Here is a 27,128-nt window from a genome sequence, read left to right as displayed (position 1 = left end):
GCTTCTGTGCCATGATTTTTGTGAGTTTTTCTATGAAGAAAATTTTTATGAAATCTCATACCTGTATTACACAGTTGCTTTCTACAGGTAGTACATAAAATACTAAGAATACAAGTTTGCTCATTCTTAACACTTTTTATTTTGTTCAATTTGACCAAATTGTTTAGAAGTCAGTGTATACATTTTAAAGTTAAATGCCTTTTATCTTCTAAAACATTAGTTCCAATTATTTTTTCCTCATCTGTCAGAAAAAAAAGGAGGTGCAATACTTACGTAGAGTGGTATTACTAGATAGCACTCTGCATTGGAAATTTTGCCCTAATCTAGGATTGGAATAGTAAATCAAGAAAATACCTTGTGTTTATTACTAGTGAATGCCAATAAAACTAGCGACTTCAGGCAGTGTATGTTTTCTATTGGGGGAAGTCAAGGGCACTTTTTTCCGTTATTTATAGAACCTGCCAAAATTCTGTTCATTAGGATTTGGAAGATATGTTAAACATGACAAATTTTATATTTGGCTTAATAAGAAAGATGTTTAACCTTTTTAACTATATTAACGTTAAAATATTTGTAAAAAGTGTAATAGTTTCCTTCATTTATTAAGAAGTATGTAGTAACCTTTCTTAAGTTCTACATTCTGAAATTTGTACCTGAGCTGAAGGCAGACACATAACCAATTGAACCACCCAGGTGCCCCAACATTGTAGTTTTTTAAAGAAGACTTGACCTGGTATCAATATGTTGGTAAAGAAAAGATAAATATTTCATGAGAAATGTTATAGTGAAGGAGATTTAATTGGCTTCTTGCAAAGACCAGTAGGAGTAAGGAGATTTAAGATGAACATTCATTTTAGGCATGAATTACAGACCTTGATCAAGCATGGAGCTAATCTCCGAAGGTACGGATCTGACCTCTGTGTAGGCATATTTGTCTTCTAGCGAAAGCCTATTCTACCTGCCACTGTTCACAAGATTAAAAAAAAAAAAAAAAACATATGTTGATCCTCTATCAAATGTTTTATAATCTGAGTTGTATCATTGCCATTTTATGTGTCTTCCTAGTTGACCCTTGGTATTTTAGGCTCCTTGGAGAAGATTTTGAAGTGTAATTGTGCAGCTTTGCTTGGAAAAGTCAGTACTTCACCTTGAAAGATCAAGGAAAGAAATGTTGGCTAGTTCAGTGACTTCTTAGCCTCTTAACTGGATACTTTCATGCACATTATATGCTGTTTTCTATGATCTACCTGTCCTCTTTTCTGATGGTGTCATCCTTTCTGATTTCTGAAGCTAATAGCCTTCAATAAATATTTAAAACAAAAATTATGTAAGCTTTTTCACTTTTATGCAATATAAAAAAAAAGGGGGGGGGGGACAAGAAGTATTAAGACAAAAACACCAAGTGAGATGTTTGATTGTCCCACACTCACCAAATGTGATGCTTTGATTCTTTTTCTCAGCTATCAAAAGAAAAGGCTTTGAATGTTGTGATCTCTTCCAACACAGAGACTTTCAAAATACACTTAAAATTTGGATTACCTACTGTTGCATGGCAGTATTGGTTGCCTGAAGACTGGATTTCTGTTAATCTCAACCAGGGACTTGGGCTTTGATCACCTAAAATAACAGCTTTCGGTAAATCCATATACAGTTGGTCCTTGAGCAACATGGGGGTTAGGGGTGCTGACCCCGCCTGTGCTGTTGAAAATCCACATACAACTTTTGATTCTCCCAAAACTTACCTACTAATAGCGCCTACTGTTTACCAGAGCCTTACTGATAACACTCAGCACATACTTTGTGTATATATTATATACTGTATTCCTATAATGAAGCTAGAGAAAATTATTAAAATTCGAACAAGAAAATACAGTAATGTACTGCGTGTGTGTATATGTTACTGTGTGTACACACCTATATAAAAATCCGTGTGTAATTGTACCTTCACAGTTCAACCCGCGTTCAAGGTCAACTGGAGTTGACTCCGTGGAAAAGGACTAGCATTCAGAGGCCCTTTATGAACATTTGACTCTTTTCCTATTTTTATTCTAGGCAAAAACAGTAGTGAGAAATGATAGTTTGACAGACAGGATCTCAAAAAACAGGTGAATAAGGATAAGTAGATCACAAGAAACTGCTTAGTGCAAGATGTAAGCCTTTGCCCAGGGAGCTATGTATGGTGACCTGAATCCATCACAGTGTCACAGCAGAGTTCTGAAACTGTGCCTCTTCCAGGCCAATAACACCGCTGAAAACAGGGTAACGGGGCTTCTTGTAAGACGCGTGTCTAGGTTTAGAGGCTAAGTCCTGCCCAAAACTCACAACAAATTCTATTCTGGGATTTTATCCGTTTATTTTTACATTATAGTTTCAGGCAGCCAGTTTAACGAAAGCCTTTGCTAAAGGTATCTCCCAAGTCCTATTTCAAACACGGTCCTGATCTTCACACCAGAACGAAAGCTCTTCTATTACTACACTGTGTTACTCCCCAGGTTTCTGGCATTTGTATTTCTGGTTATATAGAGAAGTTTCTTTGATTGCATTGTCTGTTTTGACCATACTTTTTTTTTTTTTTTAATACAGAGCATAATCTGGTGTTGGGAGTACAAAAATTTGAAGTCTGCAAAGTCTGCAAATTATTTACCTTTCTTATTCTCTGATTATCTGCAAAATGTGTATACTATGTATACATCAAAGAACTGATAGAGGACAATGGAGATGTAAATGCCCAGTCAACTTTCTTTCCTCTTTTTCCTTTTTTACATAGTTTTATTTTGAGGTTGAATTTCAGCATCTGAAACCCAGAGAAATAACCAAATAACCCGAGTATAAAAAGACAGTAATCAAAAAAAAAAAAAGACAGTATTCCGTTTGTGCGTTTGTAGTAATAAGCAAAAAAGCAAACCATGGTAGACTTATTTTAAGGACATGCCAAATCTTACTTAGCTTAATGCTCCAAGTCTCAGTGACATTAAAAAGGTAAACGCTACACAAATATACATAAAGATGTTATTTCTGGTGATGTTTCTGTGTCAAAGAGCTGAGACTGTCTTTTGGAAAGGCTTTAATTAGAAGTTGAGCCCCCCCCCCCAACAATCTTACCTCTTCACACATCTATCCCTAAAAACCTCATTCCCTGTTGTATCTGGTATAAATACCTCAATGTATCAAGTGGTTCTCAAATGTCATTTTGGTCAGAGGCTTTTGGATCGCCTGGTGGTTACTTGGCGCAGAGATGCTGTGGCCTCAACCAAGACCTACTGAATCAGATTTTGTAAGTGAGGAGGCGTAAGAAACTGTACTTACTATTAAGTCTCCAGTGTTTTAGGGAGCAGCAAGGTTGGAGACTCACTCAGTTGCCCGAGCCCCTCATCTTCAATTACTTTTTCCTCAGTCTTCAGATCCAATCCATCAGCAACTTCACTGCCTTCATCCTGGTGAAAGGTACGCTAGATTACCGCCGTCTCCCCGGGACCAGAGTAAACTAACTGTCCTTCCCTTCAGCTCTTTTGTCCTCAGTTCAAGCTACTTTCCAGCAGCTGCAAAAGCAGCGGCCTTAAGTGTAAATTGTAAAGACAATCAGATCATCTTTAAGAATGCCAGAGGATTGAAACCAACTATTAGAATTCAATCATTCATAATGATGCTTAGGAACACAATCCCCCCTCCCCCGTCACCTTGGCTACCTTTAGAGGAGGCCAGGAAACTGGTTCCCTATTTGTTACACACATCTCTCTCAGTTTATGATGGGGTGACATCCTGATAACCGCCCCCACCCCCAAAGCAGAGATCCTTGGATTTAGGAGTATCTGGAGGGGAGGTATCACGGCCCCTCTCATGGAGGCACTTACATCTCAAGCGGTGCTTTGTGTACCTGAAGATTATAGCAACTCCTCCACCAGTCCTAAAGACTGTAGTTTATTTTCAGAAATCACTTAATATTTTACAATTTTAGGTAAATCCTCAGGTTCTCGAGCTCTTCCGTAGCCAGCCTCCAAGGAGGCCCTTGGCCATTCTTGCCTCCAGGATTCCGCATCCTCCTGTGTCCATTCACGCCCATGCTGAACAGGGCTGACTTGTGTAACCAGTAGGATATTGTGGGAATAAAGAGCATCGACCCTGAATGTTGTGGGGGTCGTAAGAGTCACTGCAACTTGTGCCTGCCTAACCGTCTCAAGTTTCTTTTGTCACGGTTTCCTCTACTGTTTTGCTTTTGTTTTGTTCCCAATAGAATGATCTCTGATTACTCACAATGATTTTAAAAGGTCCCTTTGAATCCTGCCCATCCCTGGCTTGCTGTCCTTGCAACCTAGAATCACCTGTAAGGTTAATAAATACCCTTCTATACGTCCATCATTTTGATTCATGGATAAAAACACTAGAAGTCACTGGTTCCAGTACTGACTCTAACAGTCCTGAAAGGCCATCAAATGTGTCCCGAGATGGACAATGAACCTCTGATAATCTGAACGTTATAATATGTTCTAAAATCTGAATACTCCCTTGATACCGAGATATATTGTGAGTTGACAGACAAATTTGAGCTCACTCTCCTCCATCGATCGCATCCGTCACCGTCGCTGGAGAACACCAGACTGTCTACATATCCAGACACCGGTTTCGGTGTCAAGTTTTACACTGGTTTTTAAAACACTGACAACTTACAAAAAACCACCTAATACATTTTTTTTCCCAAGGGGAGTGGGAACCCCTTAATTAGACAACCAAGATATGGCAACAAGTCTTTATTTTCATACAAGGTGCCCCGGCAGGTGACCATCAGAGAACACACTGCTGTTTACAGATACACAGAACCGAACAAGAGCGTGTTAGCATGCGGCCTTACTGTACACATGGGACACTGGTGAACGGTTTCAGACACTGCAATTAGGAAACAGAATGGGCCAACGCCACCTGTCGAGAGGTTCACGGATCACTCAGCAGTGCCGCGGGCGGTCTTTACCTGAAAGCAGAATCACGATCACTCTGGCAGTCTCTGAGCAACTCTAAAACGCAAGTCTAGTGAGAGGTACGACAAGCAAGCAAGCGAGAGATACCCTGTCCCATCGGAGGGAGGCTGATTCAGGGCCTGCACTGGCACGTTTCTCGGCGGCAATGTAGCCGTTTTAATAGCCTGGGTTCCCTTACCACATTTGTTGGCCATCAGCAAAAGTAAGAATTTCCGACACATGAGCTGAATAAGCCTAGGATTAAAAAGCAGAACACTGTCCACGTAACAGAGCTGCTGCTACTTTGCGACTTCTGCCCAGTTCTCACCTGTTGTCCTGCAAAATCCCCTCATCTGATGAATTTTAGCAAAGCTTCTAGCAACTGTAACAGACCTTTCCTAACCCAGCTCTAGATGCTAAGTATCAGAAACAAGTGCCCGTGAAGTGGATGTGTCCATGGGAGAATGGCAGTGTTTCTACTGGAGGTAAGTGTCAAGTTTCCTCTTGATGTTGTCAAAGGAATCTGCTCCCATGTAATCAGCCTGGCCCTGTTCCCACCGCTCCTTCCGTTCTTCTGAGGACACAAAAGGTTGTGCCGCAGCCGGGGTCTCCCCAACGGACAGATGCGATATGGCTCCCGAGACGCCTTCCTAAAAAGGAGAGCATAATCAGAGACTCGTTGAGCGCTGACAATCAGACTGTTTTTAAAGAATGCAATAAGTTGAAGGTGAGAAAAGCCAGGATGAATCATCATGCAAAGTAGCAAAAACTGAAAAGTAACACATGAAACAAACAAACGAAAGACACAGAAAATACAAGGGTCGCATGATTTTTTTTTTTTTTTTCCTAACGAAATGAAGACTTCTTGACTCGGTGAAAACATTGGGAGAACGAAGTAATTAGGGTTAATGTTTAAGTTCTGCATACCTTTCTACAGAAGCCACAAGAGAAAGCCAGTGTATAGACCAAGTCTGAAAGCTGCAAACAGTTCATTAGAAAGTGTAAGATGGACGGACAAGCGAACACGGTCTCACGATAAATTCTCGATCTGTGTGGGCTCTGAAAGGTTGAGAACTTAAACAAAATGATACCTCAGAGGCTAAGCTTCACAAGGCACCTACCCAGAGAGCCACACCACATACACAGGTTGTCACGTTAGAGAAGACCAGAAAACCAGAGCTTAACGGTTTTGAGACTATGCCCCGAACTCATCTGCCTGCTGAAGCTTATCAAGGAGCGTCTATTCTTGTAGCTTGTGTTAATTTGCTTAGTTTTCAACAACTGTGTCAATTCCCATCGCCTTTTTCCTTGGTTCATAATTCGGTCCTTGGGTTGTGGAAGGGAGAAGGTAGGTAAATGTGCAGGAAATGAGCAAACCTACCCTACGTTAAATTAGAATCTAATTACTTGTAGAAAGGCAACTAACTTCAATTGTGCCAAAACGAGTGTCAGAGCTAGTCTTCAAAAAGGGGAGGTGAGAAGGTACTGGAAACAGCAGAGAAAAAGGAAGGTGAATGGATACAAAGAGGTCCTGCTTTTAACAGAGAAAATGGGAGAACAGAATTTTTGATTACCAGTTTTTGTTGCACTATATGAATGTGTGTGTTTATGTATGTGTTTAAATACACTGGAACTCCAAGGTATTTGGGCAGATTCCATGGGGCTGGTTCGCAGCTGAAGCCACGTAAGTCCTTAGCCTGGATTAGCCCTGCCTTGCTTCCACCTGCAACAGGAATGACATAGGGAGGCTCTTCCAGAATCCTTTGTTTCATGATGTTGTTCAGAAGGTAACAGTCTTGCAGGCCTAGATTTGAGTCCCAGTTCTGCTTCTGATGAGTGTTTTATATGTAAAAGATGTTATTTAACTTCTTTAAGCCTCACTTAATTTTCATATATAAAAAAGGCACTTAACACTAATACTTGACTAGAGTAGTTGTAAGGATTACATGCTAATATCCAGCTTTCCTTATGCGCTTACTGTGCTCCAGGCAATATTCCGAGGGCTGTGCAAGTATTATTTCATGGTCCATATAAAGCAATTAAAGAAGGTTATGTTATTTTTCCCTTTCTCCATTTTATATATTGGTACAAGTGCTACTATGTGAATCAGGCTAAATAATTTCTACCTTGGCAAAGAAAAGGATGTCCTACAACCTTCTAGCCTCTTATAATTATAGCAAGGTAAGTAACTGGTCAGTTAGAATTGATTGTAATTCGCCCATTCAGTTCTATATTTTATATCTTAATATGTAGCACAGAAGTGTAACTTCTCATCCTCTTTCAATTCTTCCAAAATAACCACCCCAGAGGAAGACCTTCAAAGTCAGAAAAGAGGCTAAGCAAGTTGTTGCTGTAAATGTTAATGTCATCTTCCTCTGACAAGGAGGCTTCTTTTTCAAGATTCTACATAACTGGAAGAGCACAAATATGGCAAACCAAAATAATCCTAGAAAGTATTTATTTTCGCATGTTCATGTTATTGTAACGTTCACTGAAAATGCAATCTTCTAAGCAGATGGCAAAAACAAAAAAATATAAATGTTTTTAGTTTCTAAAACATGAAATAAGGCAATCTCTTTATGCTTTAGGAATAATCTCAGAATTTTAGGATAATGGGCTAAGTGTTCTACAGACACTAGATATGGATACACATGTGTGTGTATATAGACACACACACACTCTCAGATGTACACACACACATATATATAAAACCTATAAAGTCCTTTCTTATGCTCTCAGATCTAATGAAATCTGCCACATAATCTACTGTTTTAGTCTTTGCTGGCAGTATTTATTCCCTGTAAGATGAACAGTTTTCTTCAACAAATCTTATTTGTTTAAAATACCACTAAACACTCTACATCTACCAGAATACTAAGTTTTAAGAACAAATACAGCATTAAATTACCTGAAAGAAAAAAACAGAACCTACCACATTTAAGTATGAGTGGGTGTCTTTGACGAGGCCAAATTGTTGAAGCAGAGGTAAAATGTTGGTGGTGAAGATGTCCCACCACAGGTTGAGAAACTCTGGATGAGTCATGGTGGGATCATGAGACTCACTTTTGACACATTTTGTTTTAGGATCATACGTATAATTCCATGGCTTGATTCGTCCCAGGAAATGCACAACTTTGGCATTTGCACCAAATCTGCCAAGAGGACACAGGTTGAAACCATTAGTGGATTCTGAGGACTAACAAAAAAGAGAAGCAGCACTTTGTTCTGTAGCCTTAGCGATGCACCTTTTGCTGGAAATAGTGGTTGGAAAAGAACGTGAGGGACGCCTGGAGGGCTCAGCAGCTGAGCATTGCCTTCAGCTCAGGGCGTGATCCTGGGGTCCCAGGATTGAGTCCCACATCGGGCTCCCTGCATGGAGCCTGCTTCTCCCTCTGCCTGTGTCTCTGCCTCTCTCTCATGAATGAATGAATAAATAAAATCTTAAAAAAAGAAAAAGAACTTAAGCTCACTGAAACATTTTTAGACATACTTTTAAAATTATCCCATCGTATATTAAATATATGCAAAAATCCAAAAGTAGCAGTGGATCAGTGCAACAACCAAAACACCAACCCACTGTGGTGGGAAAGGCACAACCACTTGGAGAACCATTTGGTATTACTGAGTGACACTGAAGACGCTCACGCCTCCGGCCTGGAAGCTCGGCTCAGCTCCCAGGCATTTATCCTAAAGGAGCTCTTACACACGAGCAACAGGAGATAGGATCACAGTGTTCAGAGCAGCAGCAGTGCCGTCTGAAACACTCCTAGCTACACACAACCTAAATGACCACATCCTAGTAGGTTAAGATTGTTCAGCTCCTTTCCCCAGTCTCCACAGGGGGAGAACCTCCCGCCTCGTGCTCGCAAAACCTGCCTTTGCCAGTGGAACGTGGGAGAAGGGACGGTGTGTTTTGAACAGAGAGCCCGCCCTGTTTCTGGTCCCTCTCTCTGAGGGACCTCTGCCAGCAGAAGAATGGAGGAGCCCCATGGGGCAGATGTGGAGCCAACCTGTTGGCCCGGCCCCAAACCCTGCCGAGACCACCCGAGCCGCTCCAGCCGATCCACCAACATCTGGGCAAGACACACATACATACTGTTGAAGGTCACTGGGGTTTTTATGGTTACTTGTCCACTTGATCATTTTTAAAGGACATCTCCTGGGGTAGTCAGATCATGGGCTATGGTACAGCAGTGAAAATAAATGAACTACAGCTACATGCATCACGTAGCAAATGGATGAATTTTTTAAATGTGCTGAAAAAATTCAAATTCAACTAGAAATTCTTATCTAAGAATCCAATTACATAGGGCAAAACCAAACCAAACAAAGTACTGTTTGAAGCGTAGGAAGCTAATCAATGCGTCATGATGTTATCTCTGGGGGAAAAAGGAGGCAGTGATGGGAAGGGACAGACGGCGGCCTCTAAGGTACAGGTTGTGTTCCATTCCTTAACTTGAAATTTAAAAAAGAGTTTTTTTATATACCCTTTTGTGTATGCATTTTACAATAATTTCTTAAAAAGAGGGAGAGTTAAGAGCGGTCCTGCTGTGGCCGGGAGGGACTCTAGGCACATAAAGCCAAATAATAACGAGGAACACTTCACCGAGGGGACGCCCAGGGCCAGAGGCAACACCGGCAGGGAAGGGCAAGCGGGCGACCCGGGCTCCGGGAGGGGCCCCCAGCACCCACATCCTGCAGGCCGCCGGCGCAGCGGGGCTCCCCCCGTGGCCCCCAAGCTGTTAAAGGCTCGTGGGCTGGTTGGTTTTGAACGCCAGGGACCTACCGTGGCTATCGTTCTCGGACAGTGGCCTCTGTTCAGGCCCAAACTTTTTTTTTTTTAAAGACTTTATTTACTTATTCAGGAGAGACACAGAGAGAGGCAGAGACCCGGCAGAGGGGGAAGCAGGCTCCCCGTGAGCAGCCCGACGCCGGACTCAATCCCCGGACCCCGGGGTCACGCCCGGAGCCGAAGGCAGCCGCTCAGCCGCTGGGCCTCCCCGGGCTGCCCTGGGGCCCACACTCGTTTAAGGACACGACTGGGGGAGACAACAATCCCACGGCTGAACCCGCTAACGCGCCCGCCGAGGCCCCGAGGCGCAGGCACAGCGGGGGGGCCCCCCAGCCCGGGCCCCACACGCCGCTGCTCCACGCCCCGCCAGACACAGCCCCCGAAAATTCGCTCCTGGAGTGAGCGCTGTGTACCACGTGGCCTTTCTTCTGAACATAAACAAGATGCCCCGGTGTCCCTCCCCAAGTAGGCACGTGCGCGCACAGTGTGCAAGGCCTCTGTTTTATTCTTAAAAGGACAGAGATCACAACGCGCAGAACTTGTGCAGACCCGGCTGCCGATTGCGTCAGCAACTGTCGGGACGTCTGTGCCCAGGGCTGAGCGTCTGCCTGCGGCCCAGGGCGCGATCCTGGGTCTGGGGATCGAGCCCCGCGTCGGGCTCCCTGCGTGGAGCCTTCTTCTCCCTCTGCCTGTGCCTCTCTCGCTCTCGCTCATGTTTCTCCTGAATAAATAAAGTCTTTACAAAATACAGAAATAAATAAGCAGCGTTAGATGTTCAGCGCACGACCCCGGAAGATTTTCACCCACACACACAGGGAAGGGAGTCCCCGAACACGAAAAGAAGAAGCAACAGCGCACACGAGGCAAAGGTCGGGCTCCCAGGGCCGAGGGGGTTTCGGAAGAGGCAGGAGGTGGGCCTTCGGCGAGCGCTCTGCGGGGACGGCCCAGCCCGGACGCCCGAGCCTGCTGTGCGCTAGGGGCGGCGGCGCCCTCCACGACAGACGCCTGAGGCCAGAGCGGGCACACGGGAGAGCAGGTGTGGCCGCCGCCGTCTCCGTCCCCGCCTCGCCCCTCGCCCGCGAGGCTGCCTGCTGGCTCCTCCGGCCAGGACACCTCGACCCACCAACGTCGTGTGGTCAGGACGGGGAGCCGCGCCCATGAGCCTGAAGCGTGAGCCCAGCACAGCTCTCCCGACCGTGTGCACGCGGGACACGGAGTTCCGGGGGCAGCTGACCGCACCGGACGCTTCACCAGCGCGGGCGCGGCTGCACGGGGCACCTCAGGGGATGTCCGGCAACTACGTGAGGAGGCCAAGGTGTGAAGCGGTTCACGGATCGTGTCTCGGGCCACGCGGCCGGCGGTGCCACAGCGGAGCGCTCAAGCGCAGCTAGGCTGCTGCTCGCAGGCACCCCCCGCAGAAGGACGTCACCCGGGAGTGACAGCTGCTACTTCAGAGGTCACCCTGACAAGTGGGAAGATGTGTCCATCGGGCCCGGAAAGATTCCCATACGCTCCAGGAGGGAGCAAGAAAGCAGCCACGGGGGACGAAAGCTCCCGACCAAGCCCTGTTCTCAGAAGGGTTCGTTGGCACAGAGGCCACTGCAGCTGCGGAGCCTCGCGGCGGGCGCCCGGCTCGAGCCCTCTCTGGGCCCCAAGGGGGCGCAGGGCCGCACCCGGCCGGACACGGCCTTCCCCTGCAGTCAACAGCGGCACCCGGGGCACACGCGCGGCCTGCATGGCGCCGAGGCTCAGGCCTGGGCTCCCCCTCCCTGAAGCCAGGACGCCTGAGGGTCTTCTGAGTCATCGACGCCCTGTGTGGCCGGAGGATGTGGATGTGGATGTGGGTGTGGGCGGGACGGCCCTTTGTGCCCAAAGTCGAGGAATTCCTGGGTGCCAGGAGGATCGGGTGACGGCAAGAGGCGAGCGGGAGGGTGGGGATGTGACGTAACCGCCCAACGGCTCCCCACATCTCCGCAAAAATAAATAAAAAAACGCTTCCCGCGCCCAGGTGTCTCCTGCGGCGGGGGTCGGAGGCCGGACCAGCGAGGCTTCGCGAGGATCCAGGGGTGCGAGGCAGGGAGACGCGGGGCGCCGGGGCATAGCGTAGTCCTGCGAGGCTGAGGGGTCCCGGGTCCTGGCCACGGTCAGTCCTACTTCTGCCCAGTGAACACTGGGAGCTCTTTTTAGTTTTTTAATTAGGTGTCGGGGTGTTCCTTTAGCCGAACGGCCCCACACACCGGACTGGCCTGTGCAAAGGAGCAGGGGCAGGAGCAACACACGTTTCAGAGCAAGGACACTGGACGGGAAGCACAGGCCTGGCAGCCCACGGGCCCCGACGGGAGGACGACGTGGGCGGGGGCCGAGCCAGGCGGCTGCTAACGGGAGACACGGGGCTCCGACACGAGGGTGGGAGGGAAGAGAAGACGGACCCGCCGTGGTGGTGAGGTGGTCACACACGGCCACGTTCCTGGCAATCCCCGAGGGCTGCCTGGCTCGACAGAGGGGGCACGTCCGGCCTCTCCCTGGCCGCCACCTGTGAGGGCTTGTGCGTTACAGGGGAAGGCTGTGCACCTGTGCTCCACCTGTGCTCCACCTGTGCTCCACCTGTGCTCCACCTGTGCTCCACCTGTGCTAACAGAACAGGACGCGCTTACCGCAAAGCAGCCGGAGGCCTTGCTCTATTAGCTTTCCCCACAAAACGTTTTGCAAAAAAGGTGAGCAAGAGGTCTCAAATACCGTTTTTTTTCTTTCTTTCTTTTTTTTTTTTTTTTGGTATCTGGAGTTTTAATTAATCTAGATAGGAATTTCATGTAATTATTTTTAGGTCTTAATCCTGCTCCCTTAGGAAGGTTTTTAAAAATCATTTTGTGTCATTTTAATCAGTTGAGCACTTCAAATTTTTTTTCTTAAATTTGGTTTTTTTTTTTTTTAATTTTTATTTATTATTTTTTATTTAATTTTTTATTTTAATTTTTTTTTTTATTTAATTTTTATTATAGTCACACACAGGGAGAGAGAGAGGCAGAGACACAGGCAGAGGGAGAAGCAGGCTCCATGCACCGGGAGTCGGACGTGGGATTCGATCCCGGGTCTCCAGGATCGCACCCTGGGCCAAAGGCAGGCGCTAAGCCGCTGCGCCACCCAGGGATCCCTGTTTTTTCTTTTTTTAATTAAGTAGGTTTCGTGCCCAGCATGAGCCCAACGCGGGGCTTGAACTCAAGACCCCGAGACTGAGACCTGAGCAGAGATAGAGTCAGACGCTTAACTGAGCCACACACCTGGGTGTCCCAACTACTCTTCAATTATGTATGAAAATCCTAAAAGACCGCATCAAAATGAGATAAGAAAACAGGTCATAAGTGAAATGGGAAATTGGTTTTTGCTTAAAAGAATATTTCAGCCTAAATGCAAATGTGGGGCTATTCCCGTCTTATAGAAGGGTAAGCTCGGGACGTCTTTCTAGTTCTGGCTCTTTCACCAAAGGCAACAAACGGGCAGCGGTCAGAACTTACGCTGCCTGGCTGAAAGCAAAATAGCTGACTACCAAGAAGGGGGAACTACTGATATCAAAAGATAAAAGTTCGATTGACCTCGACCCAGAACAAGGAAACCAGAGGGTTCACTGACTCACTGCCTGACTTACCTACCACGTTACCAGCCAGGAATCAAAAACAAAAACAACACTGGGTACATATTACAATGGTCTCTAAATTACGAAGAGTCATTCATTCTGACCCAGTAACGGGGATTTGTCTCAGCTTGCATACATCTCTTAAAATAAATGTTCTAATTTTAACTTGATAGAATCTCAAAAGAGACGTCCAGATCACAAGACAGAGTCTGAACGTGAGCCAGCAATAATACTGCTTATGTTAGCCGTTAAAGTAATCCCTGTGACCTGATGTCACCAAAGGTCAGATAGAATTTTCATGACTAGTTCAGCAGCTGGTAATGTGTGGGTGAGCCCAGAGGAGCGTCAGGATGGAAGGGGAGCCACCTCCTGGCCGTGCCCCCGGGGCCGGCTGACTCCTCACACAGCGCTGTCTCTGTGATGTTGCACGAGACGCTGAGCAGAAGAACACGGCCCCGCGTGGGAGACCTTCCTCTGGGAAATGTGGCAGCAGCATGGGCCACCCATCCTCTACCCACCGCAGCGACTCACGCTGTCTGGCATGTGGCCACCTCTTCCCCCAACCCCCAACATGCCTCCTCTTACCACTCCCCCCCGCCGCCCCGCTTCAGTCTAAACCAGGGGTCATGAGCACAAACGTCCGAGGGCTGTGCTGTCCAGGCAGTGGGGAGCAGAGCTGGTGGGGGTCAGGACCATGGAGCACAGCTGGGTACACATCCCGTCACCAAAAGACAGCTGCTACCCAACAGTGAACAACTGTGGCCACCAGGGACCCTCCTGATTTGTCCCCACCTTTCATCCCAATCATGCCCTGGAAATCAGAACATCAGTCCTCCAAGGTGGACTTAATCACCTATACTAGGACCTCATCAACTACTTCACCTGCCAGGGTGGCCTGTTCTCACAGAGTAGGCCAAGGGAAGCCCCTCGACTACAGGCCACCATGAGACTTTCCTGGAGACAGCATGTCGGTCTCTGTGCCCTCCTGGCTGACTGCCTGCTCCCTCATTCATTCAACCAATATACCCATCGTCTTCTTGGTTCTTACTTGATACCAACCTCCCCCCTTGTGCACCAGGACACACGGCCTCTTAGCTACTCAAGGACATGACTCCAGCAAGTCTAGTTTTCTGCATTATTAGTGTGCTCACTCTTGCCCTTCTTGATCATTCCCATCAATCTACCAATATGCTGTGACTTGTCCCATCTTCAAAAAAACCAGCTCCACTGCCTACCCTCTGGATCCTAAAGCCCTATGCAGCTACCAACCCATTCCTCTGCTCCCTCTTAAAGAAAATGCTTCAGAAGACTTGTCTATGTTCACCGTCTCCGACTCTCCATTCTCTCAGACCCACTTCAATCAGGCTTCCTCCCCCCACTCCAGCAGAGCACTCCTGTCAGTCACCCTTAGGTCGGTGCCAATTCTCAACTGTCTTCCCGCCTAATTGCAGCAACGGACACAGGTGGGTCCCTCCTGCCCCCAGGAACATTTTCTTTGGTCGGCTTGTGCAGCACATCACTCTCCTGGGGTCTCCTCTTGCCTTACTGTTCTCTGTCCCGGGTCCCTGCTCCTCCGCATTTTCCTGTTTTGGGGCTCAGTCTTCAGGACCCTTCTATCACAGTCACTCTCTGGGTTACATCGTCCTGTCTCATAACAATGAACAGCACTTCTAGGCCGACACTCCCATGTGTATATCTCACCGGGACTTCTCTCCACAACCCCCCACTCTTACATCTACTTACCTAGGGTGTTTCATAGGCACCTCACACTTCATACATCCCAAACTGGATATATTTAATACATCTGTGGTCAATCCCTGTCCCCTAAAAACCGGTTTCCAACCCCCCCCCCCATCTTAGGAAATGGCAACTCCTTTACTTTCATTGCTTATGGCCTCAAACCTGTAACAGTCACTAGACATCTTTCTCCCACATCCCACCAAATATCGGATTTTTTTTTCAAAAAAAAAAAAAAAAAGGAAATCATGTAAGGAAGACAAAACATAACTGTGGGACAAATCCAGTCTGCAGCCCACCGGTCCAAGACCTGGAGGGTACGTCTTCCACTCCACCTGCACGCTCTTCCCCTCCTCCCTCGTGCTGTCTCCTACTGCAGGCATTTCTTACTCAGGAGGTACCACTCCTTGTACCCTCGTAGCCTAAAGCTCCCTCGTTTTGCAGCCCTCAGCAAGCAGGATGTGTGGCACCCTCTACGTGCTGCAGGCCCGCCAACCAGACGAACGGGTGAGGGGACAGACAGGCAGCTGAAAAAATAAGATCCAAACTCCAAGGCCTTGGGGTTTAGGGGCAGATGTAAGCGTGTGAAAGTAATGAACACAGAAAGGCTCCGGCTTCAGAGACAAGAGTCATGGATGGGGGGCTGGAGCCAAAGGTGTCTCAGGGGGCAAGGAAAAAAAAATCAATCAAATCAGAAACACACAAGAACAACAGAATTCAGGACCCCAAAGGTTCATTTCATTTTTGGGAAAATACTGATTTTCAAGAGAAGGTCTTATAGGCCACATTCCTGAAAAAAATAACAGTGTATACAAACATCCTCAGAAGAATTTAAAGCAGTAAGCAAATAGAAATCTTTTAGGTTTCTAGACCCACTTTCTAAGACTAGACCAGTCAGGTCTCAGATCATATCTGAACTTGAGTTTAAAAAAAAAAAAGTTAAAATACTTGGAAATTATTTGGTAAAACAAGCTCTGTAGTCAATCAATAGGACTAATAAATTTGTATGGCAATTTGAAGCAATACCAGAGAACTCTCTTTGCTCCGGGCCCACTTTATATAGCACAAAATGCCATAAGTAGCTTTTAGTCTCTAGTTAGGATAGAAAGCTAAAATAGAGCTAAATGACTGATTTTTTTTTTTTAAAGGCTGAGGAGATTTTTGCCTAGCACTATGCACAAGCCAGATTCTAAACTACACGAATAGAACAGGCCCTCTAGATGAAGAAAACTGAAAAGAATCTAGTATCGATTATAAGCCTATTTCCTAAACACGCTAGGCACTTTCAGGAATATTATTTAAGAAATACACTTGTTTCTCAATTCATCTATTACGAATCACCTTACAAGTTATTGGACCAAGCATTTTTTTTTTAAAGATTTTATTTATTTATTCGAGAGAGAGAGAGAGAGGCAGAGACACAGGCAGAGGGAGGAGCAGGCTCCATGCAGAAGCCCGACGTGGGACTCAATCTCGGGACCCCAGGGTCACGCCCTGGGCTGAAGGCGGCGCTAAACCACTGAGCCACCCGGGCTGCCCCAGGACCAAGCATTTTGGCTCTCAAAGTATACTGTGTTAAAGAGGATCTTCTATTACAGGAAACACACTAATTATGTTTTTCGGGAGCTGTGTTTGAGTATTCATCAAAGTGATAGAACTATTAAGTGTGTTTTCTTTCTGTTTTGTTCTATCCAGACAGTATACAGAGAAAGGCATTAGAATTGCTACTTCCGTGGCTCAAATTCATGCCAAACAGGATTCATATTAGGCCATCCTTTAGCCCATAAAATCCCATAAAATAGCAAGGCTACACTGTTCTAAGTGTAGCATGTGTTTTAACATATCCAAGGCTCTAAGATTCCAGGGCATCTAAATACTGCCTCAGTGACCTCATGGCACATGGTTGCTTGGAGCTGGTAAGACAAATTCTTACTTCCTCAGTGGAGCCCAAGTTGCTCCGAACCACTCCACAGTTTTTCACTCTACCCGCCACCACCCGTACGCTGTCCCTGGGGAAGGCTGGCACACCACAGGGCCACTAAGTCCCGGAGACCGCCACCCCCACCCCCAAGGTTATTCGGAGCCCCTCACACTCATGTTGAGCTCCCAGAGGTCCACAGGGCAATCTGTGGAGGAGCTATGACAGCCCAAATGTTCGTGATCATCTACCTTGGCTTAGCAGAACAGGGTCACAATTTTACATTAACACAAAACAAAAAAGAAATAGAACTGTCTGTTCTTTCAGCCCTTCCCATTTGTACGAAAAATGTCTCTGGAGATGGATCTCTGCAAGAAACAAAGGCGTTTTTTGGCAGAGGGAAGGGAAAAAGGAGTTCTGTGATGTGGTTTCAACATTCCTAAATGGGCAGCAATGGGATGAGACAAAGCCTCTGGAAGGTCTTATCGAGAAGTGTGGGGTGGACACCCCCAGGGGCGGGCCGCACCGAGGCGGCGGGGGCTGCTGTCGGGCCACAGGCCAGCTGACAGCCAACACGTGGATGCAGTTGCTCCCCACTTCCCCAGTGCGTCACATACTCTACAGTTATGGCAATAAACCAAGGCGATTTCCAAAATTAGCACTAATTTGTTGAGCTGGGAAGAAGAAACCATCCTAACCATTCTGGTCATTGAGATCTCAAGCTGCTTTTCTGGGAAATTCATTCAGAGGATATAAAAACAAGTGGGTTCCTCTGAGGGAGGGGCAAATAAGTCCATCTTCCCCGACCCCTCTGCCCCAAAACCTAACTCTGCTCTACCTGCTTCTTGTTCTTGTCAGAACAAAATAAAGGCAAGTAGTGTCTGCGCAAAGCAGGCTACCGCTGAAAGGTGCAGCGCGCTCAATTTCGGCGTTAAGGTGAAAATCAGATGGAGTCCAAATGAACCACAGCGGAGATAGTTGCTAGGCACCGGGGGCCACGTTACACGGAAAACACAAAACTTTAACCACTAGGTTGACTCTGTTTGGGACCGAGACCAACTGGAAGGAGATCAGATTCGCGTCTCCCCCACACAGTCATCCCAGGACTCATGCTCACGGTGCAGAATCAAGTGGGATGGTGGGTAGAGTTGCTCACACTACCAATGATTCTTTCCCCTTCATCCTCTCATCTTTTTGCTTGCTCAGCTGAGTCTAGTCAATTACGTTAACCAACTGCCTTTTTTTTTTTTTAATATTTTATTTATTCATGGGGGTGGGTGGAGAGGGAGAGGCAGAGACACAGGCAGAGGGAGAAGCAGGCTCCATGCAGGGAGCCCGATGTGGGACTCATTCGTGGGACCCCAGGATCACACCCTGGCCCGAAGGCAGGCGCCCAACCACTGAGCCACCGGGGCGTCCCCCCAACGGCCTCTTATAAACAAATTCAGTTCTCGGGGATCGAGCTATCACGGCCTGCAGGAGCATGGCTCAGAGTTGCAGGGTAGGTTGTGAGGCAATAAGGATGAAAAGAATCAGGCCCACATTTCTAAGCAAGACAAGCTGGTACCTGACAAGGCCAAGGACAGAGAGGCCAAAACACAAAACAAACAAACAAACAAGTTTCTCTAAATCCACCCCTTGCTAGTGAATCCTGTTCTATTTGTGTTACTTGGGCTGCAGCTGGCATGTTGGAGAGTTTGCCTGTTTCATTCTAGAGAGGGAAGACAATCAAGAGGCTATAATATGTCAGAGACATATGCCAAGAGAACAGTTAGGGAGGAAAGAACACAAGACACTTGTAATCCTTATCTGGGGGAATGTTGACAGAGTTTGCCCAGGAAAAGAACAGAAAAGGAAACACTTCTGCCACAAAAAGCCAGACATGCTCATTATTGTGGTAGGAGACTTAGAGAGAGGACTTTGGATAATGAAATCCGAGGAGTGAAAGGCCCTTTGTTTTCCTGGCTCAGGAATGCCCAAGCAGGACAGACTGCAGAGCCGAGCCCAGCTCAACCGAGACCTCTGCCGCTCAGGGCTGTGTCTCAGGATCTACCGGACAGCTTAGCTTGGCCTCTGTTCAAGAAGCCTGAATCATCTTCCTCGTTCAACACACATGAGTCAGAGGCTAAAGAGCAGGGCCCGGGCCCTCACAGTGAGACAAGCCCTGCAATGGGGCTGCACTAAGTGCAGAATGAGAACCACACGAAGGGGGGAGCCAAACAAGTAAGGCTGCCAAAATCAAGATGTCCACTGAGCACGTAATGTCTATGCGAACTCATGCCGTCCCCATGACAACTCCAGGAGGTAGGGCTTATTTTCCTTGTCATTTTGCGTATGGATAAACTGAGGCACAGAGGCTAAGCCATATAGTTGGTAAACGGTACAGTGAGAACACACACCCCTGCCTTTCTGGCTTCAGAGATTACGGTTACTGCTAGGCCTCCTCTCAAATAAAAACGACTAATAGTCTGACATTTACTGAGTGCTAAAGGGAGGCCAGGCCTCCTTCTACCCACTTCATACAATTACCTCCCTTAACGATCACAATTGGCTTTGGAGGACATCGAGGCAGAGAAGTTCGGTGACTAGACTAACTCATCCTGAGCTAGAAGTTGAGTCACTAGTAACCAACCAGGAGGAAACTACTCCAGAATGTGAACCGAGGTAGTTCGGCTCCACCCCCTCTGGACCGGGACCCCACCCTGTTGCCAGCATCTTGCTTAATCTCCATAACAACCACGGAGAAAGCGGTTAATGTCCTCATTTTAAAGGTCCGGGAACTGAAGCCTGGCAGCCACTACAAAGCAGAAGTTAGGGTTGTGCCCAGTATGGGTTCTGGACCATGACACAGGGATGATTTAATAGAGGGCGTGGCACCCCAGGAGCAAATGGGAGCCTTCTCCCAGGAGGTGGCTAAGCGCCCTCGGGGTTACTCCAAAGTAACTGATAACATCAAGACCTTTCCCCACTATAGCCATGTTTCTCATAAGATAAAGACTTCCCTCAAAGTTCCCACCTGTGACTGACCTCAGAATAACCATGAGGAGCCCCACCAAATTTTAAATCCCACTCCCCTGCCCTGACCACCCCCAACAACAGTTAAACCTGTGCACTTACGCTTTAAATGCTGGGAGGTAGGAGTATATAGAAATGCTGCTTAGGTTATAAATAAATGGCAGGTGTTTTCTGATATCTGTTGTTGCCCAGCTGCTAAAAAATGTGTTCAGTAAACCCTGGTCCCCACCTGAAAGACAAAAAAAAAAAGAATCACAGTCATAAACTTCAAAGACCGGTCAGTAATTTTATCAGAACACATAACTGGATCTTCAAAAAATAGGTACAAATTCCATTATTAAAACAAGAAATTCTGTGTTAGACGTACCAAGGACATTTTAGGAGGTGGCCATTTTCTCAAGTTAATTCATTCATTCAACAAATATTTACTGAGCAGCTGGTACATGCCAGACACAGCACCAGGCACTGAAGAGTCAACAGAGAAATGGTCATTATCCTCATGGGGAGCAGGGCAAGGAGAGGATACATGGGTACCAGCAAATTAAGAGTCAATCAACATCACAAATGGAGAGGAAAAGCAGCAAAGTACTGGGTGCTAAGAGGCACATGGAAGTGGCTCAGGAACATGTGAGGAGCTGGGGAAGGCTTCTATCAGGAAGCTGTTTTGAAGCCAAGATTGGGGGGTACATAGGACGACTTGACAAACGCAGGGAGAGAGCAGGAGGGCAGATGGTGTTTCAGGAAGAACAAATAGCATGTTCCAAAGATCTGAGGTGGGCAGGAACGTGAGGCTGTGCAAAGACGACCCGGGAGGTGGCCTGTGCAAGCGGACCTCGGGGTGGGAGGAAGGGCTGTGTGGCACCGGGTGAGTCTCAGAGAGGGAGGCACGGATCATGACATGCAGGCTCAGACTACAGACTTTATCCCCAGTTAAGGACTTTTGACTTTATGTTAAGAAAATGGGGGCAGGAGGAGTCAAAAAGCAACAGAGAGCAAACTAGGATAACGGAATGGTTTTCCAGAGCCCCAGAAAGATGCATCACCCGGGTGCACTCTCCTGCCACCGAGCAAGCCTCTGGACAGGTCCAGGTCAGTCATCCCTGGGACCAGCGTCAGCCGCGACCACACAGCACAGCACCTGCTTAGACCCCGGGGCTCCTGATTTTTAGGCCTTCCTTGGAAAGGCACAAACGTGGCCACTCATTCAAAAGAAATAGCAGTGGAAAGCCAAGCTGCTAAGTGTCTGACCTAAATCATAAACACACAAGTAACCAAACAGGTCACTAAGCCACCTCTGCCACACAGCTCACGTCCTCTCAGTTTTAGGTTCATGAGATTTCAGGAAACATGCACAGAACCAGTCTTTCATACAGCAAAACAGCAGCTTGGGTGGGGTGTGCGTGCGTGCGTGTGCGTATGCACACAAGTGTGTGGGCGCAGGCGTGCAGTGTTAAGGGCGGGTTGGCAGGCAGGGAGACGAGCAGGCTCTTCTGAAGTGCAAGGCTAATACACTGAGCAGTTACTTCCCTCCTCAGTCTGCTTTGCCCCCAAGCACACATATACAGCAGCCCCAACTGGCTAGCGTTATTATTTGGTTTCCACTGGTTCTGAGAGACTTTAAAATCTGGAGATTATTTAATATCTGGAACTAAGTAGTAAAATCAAAGCATTAGGGTTGAAGTCCAAGTGTCCCTTATCCAGCCTCTGTGTACTCTTATCCTTTCTAAATACCCTCAATCAACTCTATGGATCAAAGGCATTCGTTGAACAAATGTCTACAGAGCAACTTCTTTGTATAAGGAGGCTCCTCCGATGGGTCCTCATTCCTCAAGGGACAAACAGCTCAACAGAAAAATCAAGATTTTATCCTCTTAAGTTCTCAAGGACAATAAAGACAGTAGCAGGATGTGCTTCACCGGTTACATGAACAAAAGGAGATTAGCTATGTTGGCAACATATTTTGAGACACAAAATATTAAAGCCAAAACACAATACCATTCATTGGATTCTACAAGGACACCCCAAATGTAGACACTGGTGGCTGAGGTCCAGAGGTCTGATGTCTTACTGATTTCCTTTCACATATAATCATTAAAAAAAGGGTTAGGAAATCATAGCTTTATTCATAATAGCACAAAACCGGAAACAGTCCAAATATCCTTCAACAGGTGTATGAATGCGATACCTCCATACAATGGAGCATTACTCAACAGTATAAAGGAAAAAAACCTACTCATACCCACAGCAATTTGGATGGATCTCAAGAGAATTATGCTGTGTGAAAAAGTCCAGTCTTACACAGTTACATACTATATTGTGCCATTTATATAACATCCTTTATGTTACAAAATTATAGAGAACAGATTTATGGTTGCCAGGGGCTAAGGAGGGGGAAAGGGTCGGGGAGAAGAGATCATGGCTATAAAAGAATAGCATGTGATGGAACTGTTTTACCTCGACTGTGGTGGTGGTCACACCAAAATACACGCCTAATAAAACTGCACAAAAACACACAAACATACCTAACACAAACACATAACACGTAAAACTGTTAAAACTGTTGAAATCTCACTGAAGCTGATGGATTCCATCAGTGTCAATTCCTGCTTGTGGAATTATGTGAGATTTTTCCATTAGGGAACTGGGTGAAAGGTACATGGGAACTTTCTGTATTTTCTTACAACTGCATGTATATCTACTATTCTCTCAAAAAATTTTTTGAAAGTCTGGGGATTAATATATGCTTTAGATGCAATATACAATAAAGAAAGGTTAGCCATGAGACTCTAAACTGCACAAGGACACAGACTAGGACGTTTTGCTGACTACGTTCTAAGCACACAGAATGCCTTACAGATAACGTGAATGACTTGTGGAATGAATGCAAGAAACCTGACGATGTTCTGTGACAGCAGAAAAGTCGAGATGACTTGAACATTCCACCAAAGAGGAATGGTTAGTACGTGAGGCTACTGACCACCTGTGGATTATCATTCTGCCGTTAAGACTAAGGGCTAGAAAGACCAGGAGTCCATCACGCAATATAAAGATACACAGAGACACACATCTTTATCATAACTAACAACATTCATATTGGAAGGAAATAAATGAGACAACAATAATTGTAGGAGGGGACTGGTGTTCCAGGTAAGCTCTCCCTGACTTTTCCTTAGCACAGGTGCATTATTTTTAGAAGTTTAAAATAACGATATGATGCGGGGCATGACCAAGATTGTGCCAAGATCTTTTCTAAACATTCTTTACCTGTTATTTCCATTGTGAAATATACTATCAAAAGAAAAATACACGTGTAGTTTATAAAGCGTATTAATTATATAACTCTACCCAATACCCAATTTAAGAACTCTAACGTTACCGCTGCTGTTTAAATTCTACGTGGGCTCCCTATTCCAATTCCACTGCCCCTGCCCCAGAAGTAACTAAAGGAATTTTGTTAGTAATGGTCTTGATTTCCTAGGTTTTACCACGTGTATACATATCCCCAGACAACATACGTAGTTTCACTTGTTTCTGAACTCTGGAAAATTGGGCATCATGCTATATATATTTTTCTACCAGCTTTTTTTCAGTGCCACCTTATAAGACCTTTGTAAAGTTAAGCAATTCCACTGAAATGGGCTACTGACTACATGCAGTACAAGGAAGGCATCTAAGTCCATGAAGGTCAGAAGAGTAGTTGTAAAGCAGAACTTCCCAATTGGACAGGATGATCCCAGGAAACAGAAGCCAGCGCGGTTGATCCCTTAGAGCTCCTGGTCAGCTGCCTCTGGCCACAAAAGGCTGTTTCCGTTTACCCTCAGGTAGCCCACAAACATCAGCCCTGCGCCACCCCGGGGCCAGGCAGCACCGGCGGGATAGGAAACAAGCATCAAGTGTAACGGGCAGGGAAGACCTGTGCGTCAGGGGGCACATTCAACTGGCAAATCCTTACAACAGCCAATAGGGATCTTGCTCCCGGAACAGACAGGACAGAGCACAGAAGGTCCACAGCCACCGACCTCATTCTGTGACCTCAAAGGGTCAACTTTTAGCCCAAAATTGTGGATTGAAAATAGAATTAAACATCACCTTGGGAGTCTGTAGCTTCTTACAGGATTTTTAAGTTTAGCACTTCAAACATCTTTTTCCAAATGCACAATTTCAAATTTCAAGGTCAGGCAAATTTTTAACTTCATCCGAAAAAAATGTATGTAGGGTTATCAATCCTGTCTTTTTATTTTTTATTTTTAAAGATCTTATTTATTTATTCATGAGAAACACACAGAGAGAGGCAGAGACACAGGCAGAGGGAGAAGCAGGCTCCCTGCAGGGAGCCCAATAGGGGACTCGATCCCAGAATCCCCGGACCATGCCCTGAGCCAAAGGCAGGTGCTCAACCACTGAGCCACCCAGGTGTGCCCCTAATCCCGTGTTTTTAGAAGTCCCTAAGTTAGGGGATCCCTGGGTGGCTCAGCGGTTTAGCACGTGCCTTCGGCCCAGGGCATGATCCTGGAGTCCCGGGATCAAGTCCTGCATTGGGCTCCCTGGATGGAACCTGCTTCTCTCTCTGCCTGTTTCTCTGCCTCTCGCTTTCTCTGTCTCTTGAATAAATGAAAAACATCTTAAAAAAAAAAAAAGTCCCTAAGCTAGAACACAATTCAAAACAGAATGCAAATCTAAGCATGTCTGTGCTACAAAACCTAAGGAATTCTATGAAGGCTGCTGACTTCTCACTACAAAACCCCCAGGACTTTTTAGTCCAGTACATTTCAGTCAGACTTCTAGAGGCAGCTTTAATTTATTCTGACAGGTTAAGACACTTCTAATCTCAATCATCTCTGAACCGACAAACATGATTAGGAGGTATCCCAGCCGGCAGCTGTGATCCATCAGGCCAGGGCGTGGCAACACAGGTGAGAGAAAAAAGGAAATGGGACTAGAGACACTGACACCTGTTTTGCAAACAAAAGCAAATATCAGATCCTGCATCATCCTTCCACCTGGCTGCCCGAGTATAATAACCGCCTTACAACCCCTCAGTATTTTCCAGGTCTTTTGAGCAGAGTCATGAACCTGGCAACCATAAACACATCACAGCATTTATCAGAAACTCGCTCTATTTTATAAGACAGAAATGGAGTTGAGTGCTGCCTTTCAAATTTGTGCAATTGTTTCTGTACTCTTCCACAGTCTGTTGGCAGCTGGCCTGCCTACTGTGGATAGCAGGGAGGGTGGGTCATTTCTGGTTTAAACGTGACCCCTAGTAGCTCAGCCACAGGAACATTCCCTTTAGAATCCTCCTACTCAAAGTGGTCCAGGTTTCAGTACCACAGGCATTGCCTGGGAACCTGACAGAAATGCAGAATGATAAGCCCCAACCCAGACCTGCAGAATCAGAATCCACCTTTTAATCCTTTAATCCAGGTGATTTCTTTGCATATTAGAATATGCGAAGCACTGGTTTAGAGTCTTTTAGGGGAAGGACTCCTCCTTTACCAGAGGATGCAACTCGCAGTTTCATTTCTATAGAAAACGGCTGACGTATCATAAATTAGGTATAGGTATTATGAACAGGATGATTAATAAGATAGGTTTCAGCTCTCCAATGGTTCTCAATCTAATAAAGGGGCAGAGGAGCGGGTATCAAGCATATAGAGTAAAACATGCTTAGTACTATATAGAGATACAGGCAAGTGCCAAAGTGAAAAGGTGACTCGCCTGTTAACACTGATCTCCACGATATACTAGTGCCATCGCTTCTGCCTAGAGCAAGCGTGCTAAGGATTACAGTTTATGAATGATCTTGGTGATATTTCTAAGAGGTTTACCAAGGACCAGCGGATGAGCCCTAGGCAGCTCATGGAAATCCAGGCACTTGCAGCTTGGGACTCACTGTGATAGTGAGTGCATCTCACTGGCCTCAACCCACTTAAGCCAAGAACAATCGATTTACTTTACCACTTCATGTTAAATAGCTCTTTTCTTTTTAACTAATTTTCTTTCATTTAAATTCAATTTGCCAACATATAGAATACCCAGCGCTCATCTCATCAAGCGCCCTCCCCAGTGCCCATCACCCAGTTACCCCATCTCTCCACCCACCTCCCCTTCCACAATGCTTTATTTCCCAGAGTTAGAGGGGCCTCTCATGGTAATAACTTTTATCACTTTTTTTTTTAAAGAAAGATTCTTGGGGTGTCTGGGTTGCTCAGTAGGCTAAGTGTCTGCCTTTGGCTCTAGGTCATGATCCTACAGTCCTGGGATTTAGCCCCAGGTTGGGCTCCTGCTCAGCAGGGAGCCTGCTTCTCCTTCTCCCTCTGCTCCCAACAGCCCACCCCCACTGCCGTGCCCTTGTGCCCTCTTACATGCCTGCTCTCTAATAAACAGTACCTTAAAAAAAGAAAGATTCTTAAGAATCAAGAGGTTAATTAAATAACGTATAAATGCAAGGGAACATTTATTCTAGGCCTATTAAATTTCTGTAAGGTCTCGTAAGCTTTATAGAGGCAGGGATAAAAAAAAATCAATTATTTACTAGTCCACTGCTGGCCATTAAACTTAGCATCTTGCCCAGATTAGTAGAGTTATTTATGATTCTTTTTTTAAAGATTTTAGTCACTGAGTGAAAGAGAATGAGCAGAGGGAGGAACAGACGGAGAGGGTGAAGCAGACTCCCCCCTGAGCAGGGAGCCCGAAGTATATAGCTCAATCCCAGGACCCTGGGATCATGACCTGAGCTGAAGGCAGACACTTAACCGACTGAGCCTCCCAGGTGCCCCAGTACCTACCATGATTTAAATGCCAAATGGACTACTCTCTAAATGTAGACAGTAATATTTCCAAGAATACTTCTGGACTCACAAAACAATGTAAGACTATAAACTGTGCAGCCGATGTAGAAAAAGACAAAATACTTTAGATATTGCGGTTTGGGGGAAAAGAGCAATCAGCTGTAGAGACAGTAGACAAGGGCCTCCGTTGATCTGTACGACGAGGAATGTAGCAGCTGTTCTCTACGCAGAGAAATGAATTTTAAGTACTTAATCTGTAATAAGGCCCATGTCAGAGATTCTCCTCCATCCTGTG

General features: G+C 46.1%; 1 protein-coding gene across 1 annotated transcript in view; it reads right to left on the bottom strand.

Moving 5' to 3' along the window:
* Positions 1-4,730: 4,730 nt before the first annotated feature.
* GYG1 (glycogenin 1) overlaps positions 4,731-27,128 on the bottom strand; it is a 33,084-nt gene continuing 10,686 nt past the window's right edge. The window contains exons 5-7 of the mRNA XM_041733889.1: positions 20,145-20,271; positions 7,882-8,101; positions 4,731-5,599 (exon numbers count right to left, since the gene is read on the bottom strand). Coding sequence (XP_041589823.1) covers positions 5,426-5,599; positions 7,882-8,101; positions 20,145-20,271 — 521 coding nt within the window. The 3' untranslated portion in view covers positions 4,731-5,425. The remainder of the gene's footprint in view (positions 5,600-7,881; positions 8,102-20,144; positions 20,272-27,128) is intronic.

The sequence above is a fragment of the Vulpes lagopus genome, chromosome 19 (genome assembly GCF_018345385.1).
Source record: "Vulpes lagopus strain Blue_001 chromosome 19, ASM1834538v1, whole genome shotgun sequence".
NCBI lineage: Eukaryota > Metazoa > Chordata > Mammalia > Carnivora > Canidae > Vulpes > Vulpes lagopus.
Note: the sequence above shows the minus strand (reverse complement) of the source record. Positions and strands in the feature narration are given on the sequence as shown.